At 40.4% G+C, this 20,922-nt stretch overlaps 2 protein-coding genes across 4 annotated transcripts in view; one reads left to right on the top strand and one right to left on the bottom strand.

Annotated features, from left to right (window-relative positions):
* The window catches only part of LOC137373053 (putative C->U-editing enzyme APOBEC-4), a 77,099-nt gene extending 68,385 nt beyond the window's left edge, over window positions 1-8,714 (bottom strand). Inside the window, exon 1 of the mRNA XM_068037823.1 lies at window positions 8,633-8,714. The gene's annotated coding sequence lies outside the window, so the exon portion shown is untranslated. The remainder of the gene's footprint in view (window positions 1-8,632) is intronic.
* rgl1 (ral guanine nucleotide dissociation stimulator-like 1) overlaps window positions 1-20,922 on the top strand; it is a 299,289-nt gene that overhangs the window by 98,549 nt on the left and 179,818 nt on the right. Inside the window, exon 1 of one of the 3 annotated variants that reach the window (XM_068037818.1) lies at window positions 6,519-6,745. The exons of 1 other annotated variant lie outside the window; for it this stretch is intronic. In XM_068037818.1, the coding sequence (XP_067893919.1) occupies window positions 6,731-6,745 (15 nt within the window). In that variant the 5' untranslated portion in view covers window positions 6,519-6,730. Of the gene's footprint in view, window positions 1-6,518; window positions 6,793-20,922 lie in introns of those variants that run through there. One more of the 3 variants, XM_068037817.1, reaches the window with a different exon arrangement.

Here is a 20,922-nt window from a genome sequence, read left to right as displayed (position 1 = left end):
AGAGTCAGCAGCCACCACACCACCCAGTTCCATTCCTTTTAATTTTTAATGTCTTTGCTATTCTCTTTTTAGTATTAAGAGCCCTGATTTTTATCTTGCGTTTACCTTTATTCTCTCACTATTTATCCATGGAACTCTATTCTTTAATGTGCCACTTTTTAGCCTTCTAGGAATGTATTTATTTTGTGCACTCTATCTCCTGTTTGAAGATTTCCAACGGTTGATCTTTGACTTGTTTGTTAAATTATGTCATGTCAGGAATCTGGACTTAGCGTCTCTGCTTATTCCATGTCTAAAGTTGACATTCCAGAGAGTACAATAGAGATCAGATTCCTTTGATGCAGAACATGAGGTGCCTCACAACTCTTGCTATTCCATTTTATAATCACCTGACCACTATATCAAATGTAGGAATACTTGGCTCGCATCAGAAATATAACCAAAATAACCTTAAAATGCCTACACTTGTTGGTGTAGTTCTTTGAGTTGTATTGTTGAATATCATTAATGGAACCTCACTGTTGTATGGATCCAAGCCAAATGATAAAGAATGCAGCTAGATGCAGATTTTTTTTTTTAGTTTATTCACAGAATGCAGCATTACATGAATGTGCCTTCTCCCTGCTCGCCTGCGTCCCAGCAGGCTCTCTTTATATCTGCTCTAAGTCCTGAATTAAACAATGCCTTTCACCTTTGTATCTTTAACAGCGTAATTAAACTCCTATTAACACTCAACGTCAGTACTGTACCAACACTAAGTGTGAATTTATACATATTTTGCCCTTTTGGATTACTATTGTTTTAAATAAAAGGTGGCCTTTCTGTGGAGAAGGTATAGATTTATTTTTAGTTTTCAAGTGCGAGTGGATAATGGAGCAACACATGTGTTGGCTTGTGTGGTTGCCTGCAAATATTTTCCCTCTATGGTGCCTGTTGCTGGAACCATGGCAAGTTTTCTTTTTAAAGAGGAAGGGAGTCAGTAATGTTTAAGGACTAGAAGATGAGTCCATAACCTGTTCTGATGAGGAGAAATATATATTTTTGGACATTTGACAAATCTCTGGCTCATTGGTATTTTCAACACTCAATCTAGGGTGGAGAAACATCTGTGTTCCCTAAGTTTGCAGCTGTGACGGTTAAGTTGTAAGTAAGTTAAGGGCTGGAGGTTTCTGGGCTGTGCTGATTTGTAGCTGCTCCAGACAGTTCAATAGGCACTCCGACTGACCTGTGATTCTGTGTTAGTGGGGAATATCAGTCAGGATAAAAACAGGACCAGGCTATTCAGCCATTTAACTAGAACATGGCTGATCTGCACCACAACTCCATTTTACCCATCTTCGGTTCCTATCCCTTGAGACCCTTACCTAACACATCTAACTACCCTGATCTTGAAAACTCCAATTGTCCACCATTCACTACCTCTAGAAAAGAAAGAGCTCCAAATTTCTACCACCCATTGTGTGAAAAAAGTGCTTCCTGATCTCGCTCCTGAATCGCCTAGCTCTAATTTTAAGATTAAAACCTCTTGTTGGGGATTTCCCCCACGAGAGAAAATCTCAGTATCTACCCTATTGAATCCTTTTAGCATTTTAAGCACCTTGATCTAATCCAATCCAATGACTCTTCCCGGAGCTGTGTGTCTGTGGATGTTGGGGTCAAGGTAAGATCTGAATCTGGTTTGGCTGTGATACCCCTGTGATTGATTGCCCTGATGTGTGCTGTCAAGGTAGTTGGTTGTGGTGTCCTGGAATGTGAGGTAGTCGGGTTGAAGGAGGAGTGAAATTGGCAGGATTTCTTTTTTAAACTACCATAACCAAATTCTACATACAGTCCTTGCAGCACGTTGGAAAGATGGATCAATCTGATTTCTGAAAAGGAAAAACTTGCATTAATATGGCATCGTTCACATCCTTTTGCATATACAAAGTCTTTCACAGCCAATGAAGGACTTTTTTTGGAAGTGTAGTCACTGTTGTACTGTAGGAAATGTGGCAATCAATTTGTGCCACAAACAAATGAGATAATGAGTAGATATGGTTAGTGATGGTTATGGGATAAATATTCACCTGGAGAACTACCCTTCTCTCCGGATCTTTTATGCTCATCTCTGAGACAGAGCCGCTATTTATAATATCGCCTGAAAGATATCAGGGTGGCGCAGTGGTTAGCACCGCAGCCTCACAGCTCCAGCGACCTGGGTTCAGTTCTGGGTACTGCCTGTGCGGAGTTTGCAAGTTCTCCCTGTGTCTGCGTGGGTTTCCACCGGGTGCTCCGGTTTCCTCCCACAGCCAAAGACTTGCAGGTTGATGGGTAAATTGGCCATTGTAAATTGTCCCTAGTGTAGGTAGGTGGTAGGAGAATGGTGGGGATCGGATAGTGAATATGGGGTTAATGCAGGATTAGTATAAATGGGTGGTTGTTGGTCGGTACAGACTCGGTGGGCCGAAGGGCCTGTTTCAGTGCTGTATCACTAAGTAAAATTAAAAAATAAAATATAACCTCCGACAGTGTACAAAGAACAAAGAACAGTACAGCACAGGAACAGGCCATTCGGCCCTCAAAGCCTGCGCCAATCTTGATGCCTGCCTAAACTAAAACCTTCTGCACTTCTGAAGACCGTATCCCTCTATTCCCATCCTATTCATGTATTTGTCAAGATGCCTCTTAAGTCACTATCGTACTTGCTTCCACCACCTCCCCCGGCAGCAAGTTCCAGGCACTCACCACCCTCGGTGTAAAGAACTTGCCTCGCACATCCACTCTAAATTTTGCCCCTCGCACCTTAAACCCATGTCCTCTAGTAACTGACTCTTCCATCCTGGGAAAAAGCTTCTGACTATTCACTCTATCCATGCCGCTCATAACTTTGTAAACCTCTATCATGTCACCCCTCCACCTCCGTCGTTCCAGTGAAAACAATCTGAGTTTATCCAACCTCTCCACATAGCAAATGCCCTCCAGACTAGGCAACATCCTAGTAAACCTCTTCTGTACCCCCTCCAAAGCCTCTATGTCCTTCTGGTAGTGTGGCAACCAGAATTGCATGCAATATTCTAAGTGTGGCCTAACTAAAGTTCTGTACAGCTGCAGCATGACTTGCCAATTTTTATACTCTATGCCCCGACTGATGAAGGCAAGCATGCCGTTTGCCTTCTTGACTATCTTATCCACCTGCATTGCCACTTTCAGTGACCTGTGGACCTGTACACCCAGATCTCTCTGCCTGTCAATACTCCTAAGGGTTCTGCCATTTACTGTAGACATCCCACCTGCATTAGACCTTCCAAAATGCATTACCTCACATTTGTCCAGATAAAACTCCATCTGCCATTTCTCCGCCCAAGTCTCCAACCGATCTATATCCTCCTGTATCCTCTGACAATCCTCATCACTATCCGCAACTCCACCAACCTTTATGTCGTCTGCAAACTTACTAATCAGACCAGCTACATTTTCCTCCAAATCATTTATATATATATATATATATACTACAAATGGCAAAAGTCCCAGCACTGATCCCTGCGGAACACCACGAGTCATAGGGTGGCAGAGAGAGACATTTCAGCCCACTTGCCTTCAGTGGTTCTTCACTCATCAGGGGAACTCTGTTATAAAGTTATTAAATTCCTATGCAGGCTTTAAGCCTGTTGGGGATTTCATTTGGAGGGGGAGTACAGCAAAGTAGTGTACAGTATATGAACTTGCTGCTTTGATAACCCGTCATAACTAAGTATTAATTTAAAATCCCATCATTGACCTGTCACAAAGCGATGAGTTACTTTTGGAGCAGAGGGACTTGTTGCATAGGCAACTGCTGGGAAGTTGAACAATTGCTGCTGCAAAAATCATTGGTTTCAACTGCAGCTAACAGGAATAGTGAAGTTCTACCTTGTTGAATTCCATTGTTAGATACATCTGTGTATCGTTCATATTTTGTATTCCAGTGGTAGTTTGTTAAAATAAAAGAAATATCTGCTTGGAGTTGATTATAGGTCTTGACGATCCTAGGGAACTTGATTGCCTGCAGACCATGTGCTGAATGTATTAGGCAATACATGCACAGGAAGAGTCTCAGCTGGAGCAGCCCCACGTGATATAGCAGAGAACTAAGTGTTCTAGCTGGCACTTGAGTGATATGGTCCATTCGAGCAATATAGGAGATAATTGGATTGATGTGTGATTGTGAACAACAGAAGAAAAATATGCTTCTGTAATCTTATACTTTTTTTAGCAATTTGTGAGCAGTGGGATTAAGCCACTGAGATTTATAGGAATCAAAGCTGACTTGAAACACAGGAGTCTTGAGGTTTATTGAGTTCAATTTGAACTGATACAGCAGAAGAAATGTTTTAGTGCCTGGAGCAAACTCAACTCCTCCTTTTTTGTGACTGTAGGTAACTGCCATTTAGGAAATGACTAAATGTGTATTCTGCTCCAAATTTTCTTTTGTCCAAATAGAATGCTAAAATGCTTAATTTTAACATTGTTGCTGGCTTTCATATCTTGGCAGAGCTAAGGGTGATTGGGAAGATTACAAATAGTCACACCCAATTCAAAAGCAAAATATGCAGATTCTGGAAATCTGAAATTTAAAAACCAGAAAATGCTGGAAATACTCAGGTCGGGCAGCATCTGTGGAGAGGGGTCTGTGACCTTTTCATAAATATGGTCATTTAGCTTTCTCTCTTTATTTCAGCCGGTTAATCCCCTGCTTTGCTACAAGAGGAGGGGATTAATGTGCTATTTGGCTATGCTGATAACTTGCAGTCGTTCTGATGTCTCTTGGAAGCATTAATAAAAGTTGATGCTGCTTTATCAGTACTGCTGTTAATGGATTACTGCCATTGCATTGTTGATCATGTCTTGAATGAAGCTAATAGGGCTGCACTCGTTCCTTTCCCTTCTCTTGCCATCTGTTAACTTTTTTCCTCCACTTCCACTTACTGGAATGACGATCAAGAGCCACATGCCTTTCCAAACAACCTCCTTTGTTTTTGTACAAGAACTACAAAGTTTACTTGAAGTGGTGTTTAATCTAATGTGGTTTTAGTTTCTGCTGTAAACCATTGCCATCTCCCATTATCTATATGGTCTTGTTGGGTCTATTAGCATAATTCATTTAAATTTTGAAACGTCAATTTTTTTCAGATACTGCTTTAAGCTATATTTCCAAATCTATTACACTCCCAGATTGGCTCCAATAGAATGCCAACACAGTAGCTTTGAATTAAACACTTACAACGTTTGGGACTGGTTACACCAATGCAGTTGGGATCTGAGTACTAAAGTTTGAAGGCAAAGGTTTTTTGATACTTGGCTTTGTTTGCATTGGTTAAATGTATTAATTCACCTTTTGTTGTCAGCTGAAGAAATTAGGACTGCCATTTGCTTGAGTACTGGCACCAAGCTGGATATCTGTTTTAAATTGCAGCATCTTGGTGGGGCATCGGGAATCTTCAGATTGTGCAGTGCCTTACATTTGTTGCATTTGGAGTCTGTTAAGTGTTCATAGAATCACACGGCATAGAAGTAGGTCGTGTTGCTTCTCTCTAAAAAGAACTATCCAAATAGTCCCAATCTCCTGCTCTTTACCCATAGCCTTGCAATATTTTCCCTTTCAAGTATGTATCCATTTCAACTTTGAAAATATTCTTTTTAAATCTGTTTGCTGTATTATATTCAAATGTTCAAGTTACAGTACTAAATGTGTAGTGCTTAAGGAATATTATTGAGTTCATAGTGCAGCAGTGCTTTCATGGAATGATATCTCTTTTTTGTAACTTCATCAGTGTTCGTACTTTTTCCTTTTTATTGGTTCTGGATGGTGTGGAAAAGAAAAACAACTGACATAACCCAGGTCAGCAGCAGTCATGAGGGAAAAGTACATGCATGGATAATCCAGGCACACAAGCTTAAGTTTTGCAAATTACATCTAGTTATCTTCAAACTGAACAAGAAAGCTGGCTTTTTTGCATAATTCCCTGTATAAGTTATTTGACTAGCTGTATAGATTTTGTGAAATAATTGTTAATTTACATTGAGTTTCAATGGGATTTGGCTGTTGCCAAAGTCTGTAGATAAGCTGATTGATCCAAATTTGAACACAGTCCCAAAAGCCCCCATTAATCTACTGAACTTTCTCTAGAAGCATTACAAATCCTAAAACTTTGTTTTTACATTTGGAAAATGACACTAACGCTTCGGAATGCTTTCGTATTTTGAGGTTGCCTCTTTTTCCACTCAAGAATGTGACAAGATCTTGGAATTCAATTTATACAATTGAAGAACTTTTAGACATCTTTTTAATCTTATTGAATATGGACTTTCTGGCACTTGGATGTCTCAGACAAGGCTATCATAACAAAGAAGTACTTGTATCAAATCTAAGAATACTGCTCGAAAAATGGAGTAGTTTCTTGGCACTGCTTTTTCTCCCCCTTCAGAGCAGGAGTCACACAGTCTGTGTGGGAGCATGATGCAGATTAAACCAGCTCAGCAGCTCACTTCCGTCAATTGTTGTTGAACATCTCCTAGTTAAGGTCGGAAAGGGAATTCATCTTTTTCTGGAACTTTATAGCGTTTCCTAATCGAAGAAGAGGCATTGTTCGAGCACTCTGCATGCACACTTTGAGGTCGAAACAGAGTTTGATTTAAATAGGGAGAGTGGAGTATCTAGCATCAGCTGTGACTAGAATGACTTGCACAAAACCCAGTATATTTGCTTCTCATTATGGTTCGTGTTGAGGTAAATGCAAAATATGTTCCAAAAGAATGGCTTATTTTCCTTTGTTGGTGAGTATATCTTGGCTTAAATGGGGACGAGGGAGTGCAAAGTATAAGAAAAATATAGGTTTTTTTTAAAGTTAGTTAAATGTATGTTTTTCGAGCAGTTGTTTTTATAACTTAAAATGGACAATGCATTTTAATATTGGAAATATTTAATGAGGCTTTGTAAAACTAGAAGCTTAAAAGTGATATTTGTACACACATCTAGTAACTTTCCTTATTTTAAACCTGGGGTCGTATCTACTAATGCAAAAATGTTGTTTTTAAAATTAACAACTGGCTTAAAGCTATGTTTACAGTAATGTGCAGTGGCAGTGAGAAGGTACTGTGGAAATTCGGCACCGGCTTGCTTTCACGCTGAAGTTGAAAGACTCCCCAGAGGAGGGAAGTTTCCGTCGGCCTTGCTCTGGAGCCAGGTCAGGTCCGGAGTCTGACCTTGCTGCCAAACTCACTGTCAGTGCGGAGGTGAAACCACTTCATGCTGCCAGTAAAGTATAGCGTACATGCCGATTTAGGTAATGAGGAAGGGCTTGTTGTTACTCCCCTGTCATTCTGCGTCAAGTGATTGCACAGGTTATAGGGTAGCAGGTTATTCAGGTGTTCACTGACGTGTAAAGCAAGTTCACGTTGGTATGAAATGGTTGATGCGTTTCACAGCCTCGCAGCAGAACTCCTGGCGTATATGTCATGTGCAGCTTTTACAGGCTGGCGAGACCACACAATTTGCCTTACTGCACAACTTCATACACACACTTACACATACATGCCAGGTGCGTCTCGACATTTAGTGTGAAGTCCAAACTGAATTTCGGGAAATCCTGTAGGACTGTGTTGAGTCGAGCCCTCATTGTTTCACTTCTAATGGGCGACCTAGTAACTTTTTGAATTTTAATTTTCTCCACTGTCACCTGACCTTTTCAAAATGTAAAGTTAACTAACCCCGAATTTGATTTGACAGTATAAACTTGGTCTGCCATTGGCGTATATCTCAAACGAGTGTTTGACCTCGAACTGGTATAACAATCATCCATAGAAGTATTTAAGATCTTCATTGCTCTTGGCATGTATATTTTATGTTCGCTGCATAACTGTACACCATGATCATGTGTTGCAAATACAAACTCCCAACTGACAGCACCCCACCAGGCGATCAGTATAGATGATGTGTACACACAATGGGGCAGTATTTAAAACTTCCCGCTGACATTGGGCATCTGCCTCCCATTATCTTGAAATTACTGGGAGTCGAGCAGTTTCTATAACGGGTGCCCGATCTGCAACGCCAGCTATTTGTGCAGGGTGGTGAGTTCAAGATCTACCCGGATTAAGCAAAAACTGTTATGCATTTATGTGGCATGTTGAAATACGATGGAACAAAATCAATAGCACTCAAATATGTTATCACTTTTGGTTATTCTAACTTTTGGTTTGGGGTTGCCGCCTATGATATTACAATTTATTAGGTTCCTTTTTACAAGGCTGGATTTTGAACTGACCATTGTATTGTAGGCTTGTGCTTGTTGTCATGATGTGACTTGGAGAAAAAAGAATCCTAAGTACTGCTTATCATTCTTCAGTTTGCCAAAGAATTGAAAGTGCAATTTTTTTTAATACTCTCTATCAAATGTTCCACAGGGGGTGGAAAAATCAACTTTAGTGCAGTTTACTATTTCAGGAAAATATGGAAAAGAGCTTGTCTTGTGTGCTGAACCGTGATCTGGTTTGTGCTGACTCTCTCCTCACTCTCTCTCCTCACTCTCTCCTCTCTCTCTCTCGCAACATTTCCTGTGAAATGTCTCTTAACAGGTCTAAAATGTAGGCATTAATCACATATTCCAGAAAGTACCTGATCAGTTGGACACATCTGACAGCAGCTTATGTATACGATTTCGCATTCTGCCTTCTTGCGTGAATAAGTCACAAACTGTTCCAACTTGGCATGATTTCTTAAAGCCTTCGATTCAGTGGGGAATAAGCTCTTTTCGTGTCGTTCTTGACCCATAGAGGCTGGCCTGTGACGCAAAGAGCTACACAACCTTCTGAGCTAGGCCCATGTGACAGCAGATTTGTGAAGGTTTGATGAGATGCAAACCTCAATTATCCACTCAGTCAGTTGGATTTTGGATTCTACCTGTGACGTTTTGAACCTACAATATAGGTTTCAGAGGGCCTGGTTAAGCTGTTTTATGTTGAATGCGTTTTCCATCCTCGAGCCTCAAACGGACAAATAGCAGTAAACATTTGAGCATGCTTGTTACACTTCTGTAAAGTAGGGAGAATTGAAACTGGAAGGACAAAATATACATATTCATTTTATTGTAGCAATATTCATAATCTATACAAGACTCTGTCGTGTGTAATAAACTTTTTGATCTTTTTATGATGAGTGAGATCTAGCATTGACATTTGTGTGGCATTGACTGCAGTTAGTACATGCGCATCAAGTGTACATGCAAAGAACAAAGCTAAGCGATATAAATTTAGTCTGACTTGAACCAAACAGTCAAAAACTGATTTGCTTAGCATCACAATGATTACAACACAGGAGGCCATTCGGCCCATCGTATCTTTGCTGGCTCTCTAAGAGCAGCTCAGCTAATTCTGGTCCCCTGCCTTTCCCCTGTGGTCCTGCAAATGTTTTCTCTTCAGATAATCCAATTGCCTTTTGAAAGCTGCAACTGAATCAGCCATCACCCCACACTCAGGCAGTGCTATAGTGATTTTGTTAGAGTCAACCCTAATGGTAATAAAAAATAGGCATAGCTGTCATGAACTGTGTTTTCCATACTCACTAGACATTGCTCTGAATGTGGTACAGCCTGTATTTTTTGAGTTCTGAGTCATGACTGGTAAAGGTGAATTAAATTTTCTGGTTAACTATTCCATTAGCCTTCATAGGGCCACAAGTCACTGCCCTTGAGCTGCATGGATTGTCCACAGACCATCTTCCCTCCACAGAACGCAGTTCTTCCTCTAAACTGCAAGTGGTGCTATTTACAAACCATGATAGACCTGTCAGGATGCTCTTTCTGAATTGGTGCCCTATGTTATAACTACCAGAAGGATCTGGTGCAATAGAATTCTGTTCAAGCTTGTGCTTGTTTTTTTTCTCTCCGATCCTCAAGGTGTTTCAGGAACATCCTTTGAAATCATGTTTTTATTTGGCCCTCTTGAGTATTAAACTGTCTTTGACTGCCTTTCGTTCTCTCCCTGTTAAAAGCTTGTCTGTCGAGTAAAATATGTATTTTATAAGCTTAATTACACAATGCAAAATAAATAGTTGGTCTAGATTTGAGTGAGTCCTGTTACCAGGAGACTTTTGTCTTTTCGTGAACAGTTTTTATTTTAAACATATGTTCTCCCTTTTCCACGGTTGAGTGCCACATGATATTATTGATCCAGCTGGCAGAAGACTCTCCCAGTCTTTTGTTAACAACACTGCTGTGAGCTCAACAGCTAGAAGGTGTGCATAAGTAGTTCTGGAATCTCCCCATAATTCTTTTCTCTGAGGGAATGTGTGTAGCCTCTGCTTTGCAAATTGATGGTGATTTTGAACTCTGCAACTTGGAAAATGCAGGACCAGTCCATTTCTGGACTTTTTTGGAAAAAAAATATATGACTTGTTATAGTTATATTATGGGACTTTCAATGAGATTTCAAAATTCAGTGTACAATAATTTTATTTCAATTGTGTAATTTTGAAATCGATCCATTTTCATGCAAGTTCTATACTTCAGTATTAAACGATTTTTATAGGAACAGGAGTTTAGCCCCTCAATCCTGTTCCTCCATTCAACGAGATCATGGCTGATCTGTGGTCTGAATCCATGTACCCCTCCCCCTGCCTCATATCTTTTTGACTATTCTTAACCAAAGAAATTAATCTCAGATTTGACGTTTAACAACTGACCTAGCATCAATTGCTATTTGCAGAGAGTTCCAAGCTTTTACCATGCTTTACGTCGAGAAGTGCTTTTTGAAAGGCCTGGCTCTAATTTTGTAAACTATGCCCCCTAGCCCTAGACTCCCTAACCAGGGCAGAGTTTCTGTCTACCTACCCTCTCAGTTCCCCTGATTATCTTGAAACCTTCAATCAAATCCTCTCAATCTTCTAAATTCCAGGGAACACAATCCTAGTTTGTGTAATTTTTCCTTGTAATTTAACCCCTGGAGTCCAGATATCATTCTGGTAAATCTACACGGCACTTCCTCCCAAGGCCAATATATCTGTCCTAAGGTGTGGTGCCCAAAGCTGCTCACAATACTGCAGGGGTGAGCTAACCAAGACTTTGTATAGCTGTGGCATAACTTTTACCCTTTGTTTTAGTCCTCTAGACAGAAGCTTTTCATCAACCTTTTCCATCAACCTTTTTAATTATTTTGGCACCTGTTCATGATATTTAAAGATCTGTGCCTCCAAGTCTCCTTTTGGACCTCCACTGTTTCTAGCTTTTCACTACTTAGAAAGTACTCTGTTCTATCCTTTTCAGGTCCAAAGTGGATGATCTCACATTTGCCTATATTAAAATCAATTTGCCACAGTTTTGTCCTTTCATTTAATCTACCAATATCTCTTAGCAATGTAGATGGAGGCACAAAATTACAAACAATGCCACCTGTGTTTCTGTAATTGGCAAACTTGGCTATGTGGCTTTCTATCTCATCTAAGTCATTAACAAATACGGTGAATAGTTGAGGCCCCGACACACATCCTTGTGGAACACCAGTAGTCACATTCTGTCCATTGTCCCTACTTTTCTTTCCCTCAGCCAATTTCCTTACCAGGTCAATAGTTTGCCTTCAATTCCATGAGCTTCAACTTTAACAGTCTCATATGAGGGACTTTATCAAATGCCTTCTGGAAGTTCATATAAACAACATCTGTGGATATTCCCCTGTCCGGTATTTAAGTCACCTCTTCAAAAAGTTCAATTGAATCTGTCAGGCATGATCTACTCCTTACATATCCATGCTGGCTTTCTCTGATCAGCTGAAAAATTTCAAGGTGTTTAGTAGCCCCATCATTAATTATAGACTCCAGCAATTTTTTTTTTAAACACATTAGGCTAACTGATCTGTAATTCCCTGGTTTCCCCCCTCTGCTTTCTTAAATAGCAGAGTGACATGCGTGATTTTCCTATCCCAAGAAGCTTCCCAAATCGAGAGAATGTTGGAAGCTCACTGGGGCATCAGCAATGTTCTTATTTCATTTAAAATCTTGGAATGTTTTCCATCCTGTCCTCGGGATTTGCCACTTTTTTTTGTGCCATTATTTTCTTCATTCCTGTTACTTTGCTTACATTAATTTTGATCAGACTTCATCCCTGATTCAATATTAGTTTACTTGGGATGTCTGAAATGTGCTCCTCTGCCTCGAGTGTAAATACTGACTGTCATTTCCTTATTTTAACAGACAATATCGTCAGTTCAAGGGCCCCACATTGTTCCTGATTACTGTCTTTCCTAATATAATTGTAAAAATGTTTTGCCCCTTGCCAGTTTCTTTCCGTACTCCCTTTATGGAGCTCTTCCTATCTGTTTTTTGTTCTTTGTTTCTCTCCCAGTTGTGTGTATCTGTGCTAGTTTTTGCATTTTGTGTAGGCTTTCTCTTAGTTTTATGTTGTCCCTTACCTCTTACTTGTACATGGCTCTTTCTTGGTAAGAAGAGCTCTTGCACCTTAAAGCAACAAAGTGGTTCCATATTACATTAAATTCTTTTTTGAATGCTTTCCTCTGATCATCTTTTACCCAGTAACAGATTTGCCCAATTTACTGTAGACACACTCTGATCAAGTTGAAGTCAACCTTGCCTAAATCTAAAATCTTGGTTGTTTCATATTTCCCCCTTTCAAACACCACTATGTAAATGATTTCACATTAAGGGGTTTGCAAATTTACCAGGACAAAAAAAATCCATTTATTTGAGAATGGAATGTGTAAGATCACACACCTGTAGATCTATTGTAAATCTCTGGAAGAAACAGTCATTACCTTCTGGATTGCTGCTGTAAACAACCTATTTTATTGAATCACTGTAGTGGCACACAGTGCAGGTTACACCAAAACATGTACGGTGGCCTCAGATGAACAGTACAGTACACTACATTACACTCTCAATGACTAAGCAGTGATGCTAACCTGGTAAGTGTTGCGTATTGTCCATTAGAAGGATCACCATTTTCCTCCACCTTTTTTTTATTTTCCATTTCTGTTCATTTGTTTTCTCCCATTCCAAGGTGTTCACTGTTCTCTGACCCTCTCGAGTTTGTTGCCATGACCTGTTTCCCAGCTATCTACAGATGCTCCTGAGGTTGGAACCGACAGTATAAACAACGAAGCGTGAGTGTAAAGATGTCATTCTACATCTGCCAGTAAAGTGTCCTCGGTGGTGACAGAATGGCAGCTGCTGCTGACACCTGAGCTGATAATGCACATATGTAAGGTAGCAATGGCAAAAGTCTATTACTGGGCTACACTGATGTTCCTCTGACAGCTGGGGAGACCTGTGCCAAAAACCTGTCCAGTTTGGAAGAAGCAAGCAATGCAATTGTAACAACTCTACTTTTAAGGAAACAATGAGTATCTTTTGTTTGCTTAAGGAAAACTCAGGCTGACAAAACAAATTCAAGTTTCTTATCAAGTGATATGAATTTATTTGCAAACTAAATAGAAATGAGATATGCCAGATATTTGTCTAGCCTTGCCCATAGATTTATACACCTTCTAAAGCATTTCTTGAAAAAGCAAAATACTACAAATGTTGGAACTCAAATAAATAAAACCGAAAATGCAGGCAACACTCATTGGTCTGGCAGCATCTGGGGAGAGAGAAACAGTTAACGTTTCAGGTTTGTGACCTTTCATTAGAATTGGGAAAAGTTAGAAATGTAAGTTTTTAGCAAGTGAAAAGGGGAGGGTGGGAAAAACAAAAGGGAAGGTCTGAGGGGAAACAGTTCTTGGGTTGGGCTGTGAAAGGTACGTTGTGGTCTGTTGAAATCCTGCAATATACTTTTTAATGTTTTGTGTAATGTATGTACAGTGACCTGAGTAGTATTGTGATATTTTCAATACCTTTTAAATTTAATTCATGCTGGGAATTAAAAAAAAAAACTGAATACAGAAGATCATGGATTGTCAGATCACTATCTGATGCTGTTCAAGCATACTTCATCAGTCAAACAGAATGTTCAGGATGTGCTGTTCCAGAAATATAACTGACCATAAAAGCTTCCAAATTCAAGAGTGCACGGCACTCCACCTTGTACCTCCTTTAGGAATTTACTGCGTTTCCGAAAGAGCAGAATTTGAGTCTTGGTAGGACAGCACCAGCCAGAAAGAAAGAACACACTTAGTGGCAACAGACATGCATCCAACTGGTTGCACAGTGACCTGCAGAGTTTAATCTCTTAACACAACTAACTGAACATCTTCAACCCAAATTTGATTAAACTAAAGGCAACCTCTGATTCATAGTCGTGTTCATATTAGAGACGAGTTGAAACAGCTTGGGAGATTTGAGTTGTCAGCTAGACGTCACAGCATGCTATTGTCTGCGGTGGGCCTGTGGATGAAATTTGAGAAGACTCAATTTTCGTAGAATGTTTTGATTTTAAATGTAATTGTAAATATTTAATGTGGGGTGGGTAGAGAAGAAAATGAGCAAGTCTAATGTTTTGGAGATTTTCAATCGAAATGATCCCCTTTACACCTAACCAAACTAAGTGCTCTCCATCATGCTATAAATTATGTCCAGGTTACCTCTGATGGCACTCTCTCTCTTCTCAGTCAGAAGGTTGTGGGTTTCACTTGATTTCAGCACATAATTTAAGTTGACATTTCATCCTGAAGGAGTGCTGCATTGCCTGATGTGCTGCTTTCAGATGAAACATTAAACAGAGTTCCCCTTCTGCCTGTTGTGCAGGTAGATGTAGAAGAATCAGGGGCACCAATTGAATAGGAGTAGGGAAGTTCTGTGCTTTGTCCAACATTTATCTAACAACCAACATAAAACGTATTAACTGGTCATTTATCCTATTGCTGTTTGAGACTTTGGTGTATACAAATTGGCTGTGGTATTTGCCAACGGAATTGTATTGCAATTGAAAAATACTTTCAATGAAAAGTGCTACAGATGCTTGAATCCTGAAAATGCTATAAACACTCAGCAGGTCAGGAAGTGCCTGTGGTGAGAGGAAGGTAGGGTCATCAGTCTTGAAACATTCTTTGCAGATGCTCCCTGATGTGCTGAGTTTTTTTGTTTCTGGTACTTTGTTTATTTCATGAAGTAATGAAAGCCACTATATCAATGCATGCTGTTCTGGCTTTTTGTGCGCTTTTTTGGATAATTAGATAATTGGTATTCAGATCTACAAAGTATCAGTGATTTGTTCTATATTCCTCCCTGCAGTGTCCTGATCTCTCTGGAATATATAATTTACAATTATTGTATCCCAGCTAGACTTAATGTAAACAAACAATTGAGTCACCACATGTGTTGGAGCATGTGATGAAGCTCTGCTCATATTTTGAGTTAAACCATTCAGTATTTAATAACAATAATTGTAGGGAAAAGCAGTTTCGATCCTTTGTGCTACTCTGGGGGATCACTTTTTAAAATGGTAAAACCTAGACTAACAACCAATGCCTGTAATGCAGGATATAGCCAAGGTTGAAAAGAGCATAAGAGCCAATCTCACATTCATTACCTAATGTCAGACTTCACTTTTTAAACCAAGCAAAGTCGAGACTGTAGGAAGGAGTCCCACAATTTTGACATGAGTTGAAATGAAGAGATGGTGCAATGAGTCTTGAATTATCAAGAGTGAGGATGCAAGGAGAAGGAAGAAAGTGTAGGATGATTGTTACGGTCATGTGAGGAGGAGTCAAAGGCTTCCCTCTCTTTCCTGTCCTTGTTCGACTACAACAAGTTTAATTCTTAAAGTGGATGTACTGGCCAATGCAGTAGGTGTTTACTTGCGATGATCATAACCAGAACCAATGAATCGGACAGGTTTTCTTGAGTTTAACAAACCGAGATTAACTTTATTATACCTAAACCAAACTAATAAAAATAGTAAATGCGTGCCACCTTTCACTGTCTCACACAGAGGTTTACACGCACACAAATAAGTTAGAGTGGGGAAAAGTTGAGTTAGAGGCCATAAAAAGGTATACAGTCTGTGAAGTTTTGGTGATTCAGCTGGCTTCTAGCTGAATTCAGTGGTCCTGAGGCTTTTGGTTTGAAGAGGTAGATGACTGGTTGGGTGGGTCTCTTGTAGAAAACAACGCCGATAATTTTCTTCAACAGGATTTCGGGTTGTTGCCGGAGTATGCAAAGGTGGTCAGTCAACAAACAGGATTTGAAGCTTTCAAGCTGGAATGGAGAGAAAGCGAGAGAGAGGGACTCCCACTTAGGGTCTGCTCATGCTAGAATCCAGTTGCTTCTCTGCTGTAGAGAAAACACCAGCTGTAAACCACAGATGGGGAGGGGCTTGTCACATGTCAGTCAGTCATTCAAACATAGCAGTTAGCAGTATTTCATTGCTTGCTGAGAACACAGGTAGTTCCTTTTTTAAATTTCCTGGGTCTTGGTTCTTGTTGGGATATTAGCAGACATTTTGTCTCTCTCCTCACCGTCCTTTTTGCAGTGTAGGATAAATGTCTGCTACCTGACCCGGAGCCCGACATCATGGGTCAGGCCGGGCCCCTCTTCTGGGTCTGGCTTTCGGGCTCTGGTCGGGTTGGGCCGAGTTCGGGTCATGGTCGGGTCGGGCCGGACACACACGGTAAGTGCTCTGCTGGTAAGTATTAAAAATAAAAAACTTAGAGCGGGGGACTCGGGCTGGGCCGGGCTGGGCTCTGGTCCGCTGTGGATCGGTCGGGTTCGGGTCGGGTTCTTTTTCCCAACCTAAGCAGGCCTTTAGTGTAGGATACTGTGTTGCAAAAAGTGATCATCTTAAGCTGAAAGGATGACTTTGCTGGCAGCTTGTCTTTTTTAAACTGTCTCTTTAAAAGACATATCTTAAAAAGAATATAAATTCAGGTTTCCAGCCAGTGGACCAAAGAAAATTTATTATTGAACAAAACGCATTGGTGTAACAATGATATACGTGGAGTGTTGAAGGAGTGGAACAATGACCATAGCAGTACTGATGGGGGAATAAAGAGACTTGCATTTTTACAAGACATCTTTCACGACCTCTACATTCCAAAGCCCTTTGCAGTTGGTTCAGCATAAATGTTGACATCAGGAGAACTCCCTGCTCTTCCAATTAGTGCTATGGGATCTTTCATATCGACCAGAGATGGTAAATGGGGCCTCTGTTTAATGTCTTAGCCAGAAGATGGCATCTCTGATAGTGCAGCTGTCTAACTCTCAGGTGAGCATGCTACCAACTGGTGACACCTAGAGATGAGAAGCATCATCTAGCCATTGACCTGCTTTTTCTATTGAAATTTTTCTTGATTCCTGAAAAGTATTTACATTTTGGACATTTGGTCTTCCTATAGAATTGAAACTTGCTGAGTGGTGTGCTTCATGCTGCATCGAACCCATGTAGATCGGGGAGGGAGAAGTTACAGCTGCCGCTAATATGTATTGTCAGTATTAATATGCGCCTCCTGCAATAACTGGCCCTTCTTTCAAAATTTCTTTCAATAACCACCTACTGTCCCATTCTTCCAAAATGCTGTTGAAATGATTACGATGGGCTGTATTCTCCAGGGCCATTTCAAATTTTATAAAACTTTTAATTGCCACAAATTCTTCCGAGGTCTGGAGGAGCAGATATGCTGAAATATGTACTGTGGAAATTCAGTGAGCTATAGAGCAATATCTAAACCCGTGAGAAACTCAAATCAGATAATCAGCAAGGTAGGTGACAGCTGGTTAACTTGACTCAGCTGTGTAGATGTTTTTGTACAAGTTGATGCACTTTGCAGTGAAATCACATACAAAGAAACTCTTTTCTCGTGGTCCTCAGTTCGTGAGAACCATACCGAGACTCTGACCTGCTGGTTATGCATGTGTGCGTAGGAGGCACAGTTTACCCTATCAGGCATGTTTTTTTTCCCATAGATGTTTCCCAAACCTCCCATATTTTTACTGTTCACATTCACTGGCTGGGGTACCAATTAATATAAATACTACCAGTTAGGAGAATTACAGTCAATAATTTGGAAGTGAAGAAGCCTTGTCTTGATTTTATACAGAATCAGATTATTGACCTGAATAGACTGTTGGGTTTTCTAATGTAATATTGGGAGGTCAGGGGTTGTTGGTATTTGATGTGAAGGAGCATGGTTTTTCACCCACAATTTTCCACTTAGTGAGTTAAGGGCAGGCAGTAAGTGGTGACTAGGTATTCCGCCAATTCCTGGACAATAGTAATAGGGTGGGGGAGGTTGTGGTGTTGGGGGAGAGAAATACATCAGAGGCAAAGTGATTAAAAAGGCCCGTTTGGAGGAACCTGCTATAATGAACGTCCTGGCTTTCAAATCTATAATGGTATTGTGTACGAAGAATAACTGGAATGAATGTGAAATTTTATTACGTTTTAACCAAATTTATGTTTGCCCATTTGAAGTAAAGAACATTAGTGTGTGAATCAAGTATATTTCCACGTTTTTGTCACCTAGTGCCAACTAAAGAACTTTAAATTCAATAGTAAATTTGAAAAGTGTGTGTGGAATATTTTGTAATATTTGCAGGTCTATGGGGGGGGGGAAAAAGGGCAGTGGGACGAATGGATTTTCCTTTCAAAGATCCAGCACTGGCATGGTGGGCCGAATGGCCTCCTTCTGTGCTGTATCAGTCTATGATTCTATAAGCATAGCCCAGGCACAGAGCAAAGTTTTGTTTGTGTATAGCATGAGTGAAATTGAGAGTCCATTGTGAGTTTATTCCAATAACTGGCAGTTTTGTGCTGTGGGTTGATGCACAAGAAAAGGCAGGTTGAAACTGCATCAACTCATTTCACTTCAGACCGTTGGCACTGGCAGAGATTTCCATCCTATCATTCGGGTTTATTTCAAAGTCCTAACCGCAGGAAATTTTTCAGTTTTGTAATGCTTCCAATTTGCGATTTAAAAGTGACATGGAATAACAACTGATTAAAATATGGCGGTTTCTGTATTTGTGTAACTCTGGTTAGTTGGGGAAAGTCCATTGTTTTTGTTTTTGTTGAACTAAAAGGTATCAAAAGAACTTTCTTGCAGGCTTTTCCCCGCAACCATCAGGAAACAAATCTTGGGACTTCAATATTTGTAGCTATTTCTGGTTCCCGTGTACTTGGTGTTTTATTTCCTCTAATAAGATTAAAAGGCATATAGGGTTACAAATCCAGTTCCCACTGTACACTTTATTGCTTTTTTTTTGTACATATCATGGGCTAATATTCAGGGCTGTTTGTTTCAAGCTTTTGGTCAGCCTTTGTTTTTTTCAAATTGGTCTGTAAATAATACAGTAAGATCTTGATGTGAGTGGAGGAAAAGATACATACGAACATATGAATTAGGAACAGGAGTAGGCCACTCGACCCCTCGAGCCTGCTCCACCATTCAATAAGTTCATGGCTGAACTGATTACTCCATTTCCACCTACCTCCAATAACCTTCCACCCCCTTGCTTATCAAGAATCTATCTACCTCTGCCTTAACAATATTCAAAGACTCTGCTTCCACTGTCTTTTGAGGAAGAGAATTTCAAAGACTCACGACCCTCATCTCTCTCTTTAAATGGGTGACCCCTTACTTTTAAAGTGACCCCTCGTTCGAGATTCTCGCACAAGAGAAAACATCCTTTCCATATCCACCCTGTCAAGACCCCTCAGGATCTTCTATATTTCAATATGTCGCCTCTTACTGTTCTAAATTCCAGCAGATACAAGCCTAGCCTGTCCAATCTTTGCTCGTAAGACAGCCTGCCCAGTCCAGGTATTGGTCTATTAAACCTTCTATGTATTGCCTCCAATGCATTTTACATCCTTCCTTAAATAAGGAGACCAGTACTGTACACAGTACTCCAGATGTGGTCTCACCAGTGCCCTGTATAGCTGAAGCATAACCTCCCTACTTTTGTATTCAATTCCCCTTGCAATAAACAAGAAAATTCTGTTAGCTTTCCTATTTATGTGCTGTGCCTGCATACTAACCTTTTGCAATTCCTGGAAGCTTTGAGCCCTATTCTGCTGTGGTGTCAAACATGATTTTTAAAATGAGTATGGAATATTGCCTGTGCACATTTCATGAGCCTCTTAGCATAGTGAGGGAATGAGGTTTGCAGGCATTCACTATGTTTACTTTGACCCCGAGAAGTGCTCGAGTAAAGCCTGTTATAGGCCAAGGTTTTGTAAAGGTCCCTGGGTAGTTATGCAACTGACGACAGCTGTCACCTGTGCAAAAATTTTGAAGAGGAAAAATCCCAGGTGTAACATTAGTGAAAAAGCATTAATCCTTGCTCAGCATTCCAGTTCATTTTCCACTTAAACCACCCACACTGATTGAAGGGGAGCAAAACTTTTCTTTTACTGTGCTGCATGAGATTTAAGACAAATAAAACCCCTCAAGATTATTAAAGTGCCAGTTGGAATTTTTTTTATTGGTGCTTGAATTGATACTGAAAAGGAACAAGAAAATTAGAGTCTAGAGTTTTACAGCACAGAAAGAGGCCCTTCGGCCCAACGCGCCTGCGCCGACCATCAAGCACCCATCCAAAACAAATCCCACTTCCCGCATTTGGCCCAGAGCCTTGTATGCTATGGTGTTTCAGGTGCTTATCTAAATACTACTTAAATGTTGAGTGTTCCTGCCTCTACCACCCCTTCAGGCAATGTGTTCCAGAATCCAACTACCCTCGGTGAAAATTTTTCCTCAACTCCCCTCTGAACCTCCTGCCCCTGACCTTAAATCTATACCCCCTAGTTATTGACCTCTCCGCTAAGGGAAAAAGTTTCTTCCTGTCTATCCAATAAATGCCCCTCTTAATTTTGTATATCTGTCAGGTCCCCCTCAGCCTTCTCTGCTCCAAGGGGAACAACCCCAACCTATCCAGTCTGTCTTCATAACTGAAATGCTCCAGCCCAGGCAAAATCCTGGTGAATCTCCTCTGCATCCTCTCCATTGCAATTACATCCTTCC

This window comes from Heterodontus francisci, chromosome 8 (genome assembly GCF_036365525.1).
Source record: "Heterodontus francisci isolate sHetFra1 chromosome 8, sHetFra1.hap1, whole genome shotgun sequence".
NCBI classification, from domain to species: Eukaryota; Metazoa; Chordata; class Chondrichthyes; order Heterodontiformes; family Heterodontidae; genus Heterodontus; species Heterodontus francisci.
The sequence above is the reverse complement of the archived record's forward strand: the minus strand, read 5'-3'. Positions and strand labels throughout refer to the sequence as shown.